The 4,918-nt window shown below is 34.6% G+C and overlaps 1 protein-coding gene across 1 annotated transcript; it reads left to right on the plus strand.

Annotated features, from left to right (window-relative positions):
• The first annotated feature begins 326 nt into the window (after positions 1 to 326).
• LOC134474900 (zinc finger protein 709-like) lies at positions 327 to 4,333 on the plus strand. Its single transcript, XM_063243944.1, has 3 exons — positions 327 to 331; positions 497 to 553; positions 2,034 to 4,333. The coding sequence occupies exons 1-3, from the start codon at positions 327 to 329 to the stop codon at positions 3,523 to 3,525; spliced, it is 1,554 nt and encodes a 517-aa protein (XP_063100014.1). The 3' UTR covers positions 3,526 to 4,333.
• Positions 4,334 to 4,918: the final 585 nt, after the last annotated feature.

Consider the following 4,918-nt stretch of genomic DNA (forward strand, 5'->3'; position numbering starts at 1 on the left):
CTGAACTCACTGAAACCATCCTGCCTCAGCCTTTTGAGTGCTGGCATTATAGATATATACCACCACACTTTGCTTTTGATTCAGATTTGTAGGAGAGAATTTAAGATATCCCAAACCTGGTTTCTCAACCTTCGTGTGAGAAATATATGTGTGATCCTTTAGGAGATGGTGACCTTTGAGGATGTGGTCGTGAACTTCAGCAATGAGGAGTGGACTTTGCTGAGTCCATCCCAAAAGAACCTCTACAGAGATGTGATGGGCGAAACCTTTAGGAACATGGCTGCAATAGGTAAGGACAAAACACTTTTGTCACTCATGCTGTCAGAATGTTGTATGTCGCTGATCAGTGCTGTTTCTTTCATTAAACACAATGTGAAAATATTTTTAAAAATAACTCAGACCTGGACATATTATATCATAACTCTAAACAAAATCTATTAATTTGTGTGTATTATTCTAATGAGTGCTGGTATTTCTATGTCTACAATTCAGGAGGACTTGGGGATATCCAGGAACCTGAAAAAGAATGCAAAATTTACTGGAGATACTTAAGGTAATTCACACTCATAAGGAGAAGGAATGTTCCTGAGTAATTAGTGAGTCAGCAGAAAAATACCGCCAAAGAAATGAGGCACCATTCAATTTATTGTCAGTAATATTCTCCGAAGACGTATAAGGAGTTATGACATTCTCCCTTCAGTTTTTCTACCCATATATACATGTGAATACAACACATTCATTATCTAAAGATTGCTAAGATTGCAATAGAATTTGAAATAAAACAGAGTTCTTGTGTTTCCAAGCCATGCTCTAAAGCATCAGCCATTCTGACTAAAATTCTTAGAAGGCTGGTAGAATGTTAAGTGCACTCATTCTGAATATCAGTGTGCAGTTGTCTCTAGAAATTGATCCCCTCACACTTGTCCTGGACATATTTTTAAAAATTCAAGATGCACATAAAATACTGGTACATACTTACTCATTTACAAAGCAGATAAAGTTATAATAGATCAGGCCTTGAAGAAGCTTAGCTATCTATCACTGGATTTGTGGAGAAGGAAAATGTTAATAGACTCTCTGTGATTGTGCATTCTTGTAAATCCAGCACACTAGGAATCAGATTTTGCAGAAAGGCAAATTCAAGTTCAAACTTCACAGCTTAATGGTCAGCAAAAATCTCTTAAAACATATTTTAAAAGCTATAGATTTTATGCTAATAGCTGTTGTTCATTCCCAGCATGGAAAAGAAAAAAATGTGTTATATAATGTCAAAAAATAAATAATTATAATGTCATTTGCCATAAGAAACAGGTGGTTCTTTCTCCCATCAATTCGGTGAAATAGCTCAGCTATAAAACCTAAAAGGTCACAGGATTTCTTTTAGCTGAGAAACCAAAATATAAATTGTCGAATGAAATGAAAGTGAGTTAATGGAGAAAAGTAAGACTGACCATATGGAAAAGGGAACTACAGGTTAAGGACAGAAGGGAGATTGTGATGGGAAAACATATCAGAATGATCTGTATGTGATACACATATGTACCCATGCCCAAAGTGAAGATAAAGATTCTGCATTTCAAAAGGTACCAAATTTTAAGATTTCCAAATGTGTACTAGTCTTTTGGGAATGGTTGTTTTCAACATGTCTTACAAGGGCATTCTGTTACTTCCCGGTCAGAATTTCTTAGCAGGCATTAAAAACAGAAATTGACATTAATGCAGTCATTAAACTGACACCCATTTCACTGTGAATGTTTCTTTTTTTTATTTAATGTAAGAAAAGACTAAAAAAACAAAATAAGTAGAAATGATACCACTTTTAAAGTTTAAAAAAACAGTAAGAAATCTAAAGACAATGATTACATATGCTGCTCATAAAAATAGTTAATGAAATACAAAAGTGAAACATATGAAGTGGGGATTCAAACAGCGAGACTGCAAACAGTTTTGTTCACATCTCCAATAAAAACTTAGTAATATGGTTATCAATCTGATATGTGGTTTTTTTTTTTTTTTTTTTTTTTTTTTTACAGAAATGACAAGCTAGGTAAATCTTATGGACATACATCTTGGAATCAGTGTAAAGAAGTATTCCCTTGTACTGCAGAAGGTAATGTGAATGTGAAAGAAGCAGAAACACACCACAATATTCAGATCCATGAAAAATATTGCAGTGGAGAGAAATCGTATGTATGTCAGCAATGTGGAAAAGGGTTCACCAAATCTGGACATTATAAGCAACATGAAATAGTTCACACTGGAGAGAAACCCTATGTATGTAAGCAATGTGGGAAAGCTTTCAACACACAGGCAAGTTGTAAAATACATGAAAGAATTCACACTGGAGAGAAACCCTATGTATGTAAGAAATGTGGGAAGACTTTTAGCACACGGGGATATTTTAAGAAACATGAAAGAATTCACACTGGTGAGAAACCATATGTATATATGCAATGTGGGAAAGCTTTTACCCAACATGGACATTGTAAGCAACATGAAAGAATTCACACTGGAGTGAAACCATATGTATGTAAGCGATGTGGGAAAGCTTTTAACACACGGGCAAGTTGTAAAATACATGAAAGAATTCACACTGGAGAGAAACCCTATGTATGTAAGCAATGTGGGAAAGCTTTTACCCAACATCGACTTTGTAAGCAACATGAAAGAATTCACACTGGAGAGAAACCATATGTATGTAAGCAATGTGGGAAAGCTTTTACCACACATGGAAATTGTAAGGCACATGAAATAATTCACACTGGAGTGAAACCATATGTATGTAAGCAATGTGGGAAAGCTTTTAACACACGGGGAGATTGTAAGACACATGAAAGAATGCACACTGGAGAGAAACCCTATGTATGTAAGCAATGTGGGAAAGCTTTTACCCGACCTGGACATTGTAAGCAACATGAAAGAATTCACACTGGAGAGAAACCCTATATATGTAAGCAATGTGGGAAAGCTTTTACCCAACATGGACATTGTAAGCAACATGAAAGAATTCACACTGGAGTGAAACCATATGTATGTAAGCGATGTGGGAAAGCTTTTAACACACGGGCAAGTTGTAAAATACATGAAAGAATTCACACTGGAGAGAAACCCTATGTATGTAAGCAATGTGGGAAAGCTTTTACCCAACATCAACTTTGTAAGCAACATGAAAGAATTCACACTGGAGAGAAACCATATGTATGTAAGCAATGTGGGAAAGCTTTTACCACACATGGAAATTGTAAGGCACATGAAATAATTCACACTGGAGTGAAACCATATGTATGTAAGCAATGTGGGAAAGCTTTTAACACACGGGGAGATTGTAAGAAACATGAAAGAATGCACACTGGAGAGAAACCCTATGTATGTAAGCAATGTGGGAAAGCTTTTACCCGACCTGGACATTGTAAGCAACATGAAAGAATTCACACTGGAGAGAAACCCTATATATGTAAGCAATGTGGGAAAGCTTTTACCCAACATGGACATTGTAAGCAACATGAAAGTTCATATTCAAGATAAAACCAGTGTATATAAGCATCATGAGAATTTTTTTACCACAATTACATATTGCATAATGCATGAAAAACTTCACACTGGGCAGAAAACTTATATATGTAAGGAATGTGGGAAAGGTTTCAGCAGAAATGCTCATTGTCCAATACATGAAAAAATTTCCACTGTTGAGAAACCCTGTTTATGTGAAGAATGTGGGAAAGCTTTCACCACACATGGATTTTGTAAAATACATCAATGACTCCACACTGGTGGAGAAACCCTATGCATATAACAATGTGGCAAAGCTTTTACCACATACAGTCATTGCAAAACACATGAAACAATTCACACTGGGAAGAACCACTGGCTACGTAACCAAGTGGAGACAATTTCAGCATCCAAATTGTAAGTGAAATACATGAAGAAACTCACACAAGAGATAAATCCTATGTGTTATGGGAATACTCTCAGCACACATGATCATTGTTACATATCTGAAAGAGCTCACTGGATCCTATGTGTATTAACAGTGTGAGACATACGGCAATCCATGTTTGTTGTTAAATACATAGAAAAAGCAGCACTCCAGGCAGTTTAGATCTAAGTTTATTTTAAAAATTCCAAGTAGACCTGAAGAAATAATCAATACAGAAGTTTGATGTCAATATTTCTTGACAAATTTTCCAGAAATGACAAATCTGAAGTGGAGCTCTACTCAAGTACACATTTTGTATGGTTTTCAGTTAATCACTTATACCTCTTTAGTTTTTTAATGTGTCTTTGTGCTTCAACATGGCATCTTGTAAATAAACATGGTAAACTGAAATGTGATTTTCACTTTCAAGTATGTATAGTGTCTATGTATTTAACATTTTGTCTTTAAAACTTAATTTTCACATTTTTGGTGAATTATTTTTGTTTAAAGAAAAAAACCAAAAAGTGTAGAAATAATACAGAATTTCTGAAAAATAAACAATAAGAAATCACTAGTTGATTAATTACATGTTGTCATCTTAGAGTTAATTGTTCAACTTACAAAATTAAAGCATACAAAGTGATATTCAAATAATGACACTGCGAACAATTTAACTCATTAATCCAACAAAAACTTGTTAACATGCTTATATGTTCTACAAACTTGTTTTTTATCTTAAAGACGGTAAGATTAAACATAACAAAACAAAACAAAACAGTGCATAAGGAAACAAGTTAAGGAAACACAGGTTTCAAAGCAAGTCCCCTGAGATGTTCATTGTCTATCTTACTGTCTCTAGTTTTCTTCCAAATAGTTGTTCCCATCTTCACAAGCATTGAATATATACTGAACATTATAGAACTAATCAAATAATTACAGGATGATGCAGGCTTTTTTGATCTTCAAACTGATTTTGGGGAAGATGATAATGATTACCATAAT

This window comes from Cavia porcellus, unplaced genomic scaffold (genome assembly GCF_034190915.1).
Source record: "Cavia porcellus strain 051 isolate PalLab524CR breed Dunkin Hartley unplaced genomic scaffold, mCavPor4.1 scaffold_42, whole genome shotgun sequence".
In the NCBI taxonomy this organism is placed as follows: Eukaryota; Metazoa; Chordata; class Mammalia; order Rodentia; family Caviidae; genus Cavia; species Cavia porcellus.

Coding starts and splice junctions, on each gene's coding strand:
- LOC134474900 (XM_063243944.1), top strand. Junction 554..2,033: donor ATTTACTGGAGATACTTAAG/GTAATTCACACT, acceptor TTTTTTTTACAG/AAATGACAAGCTAGGTAAAT.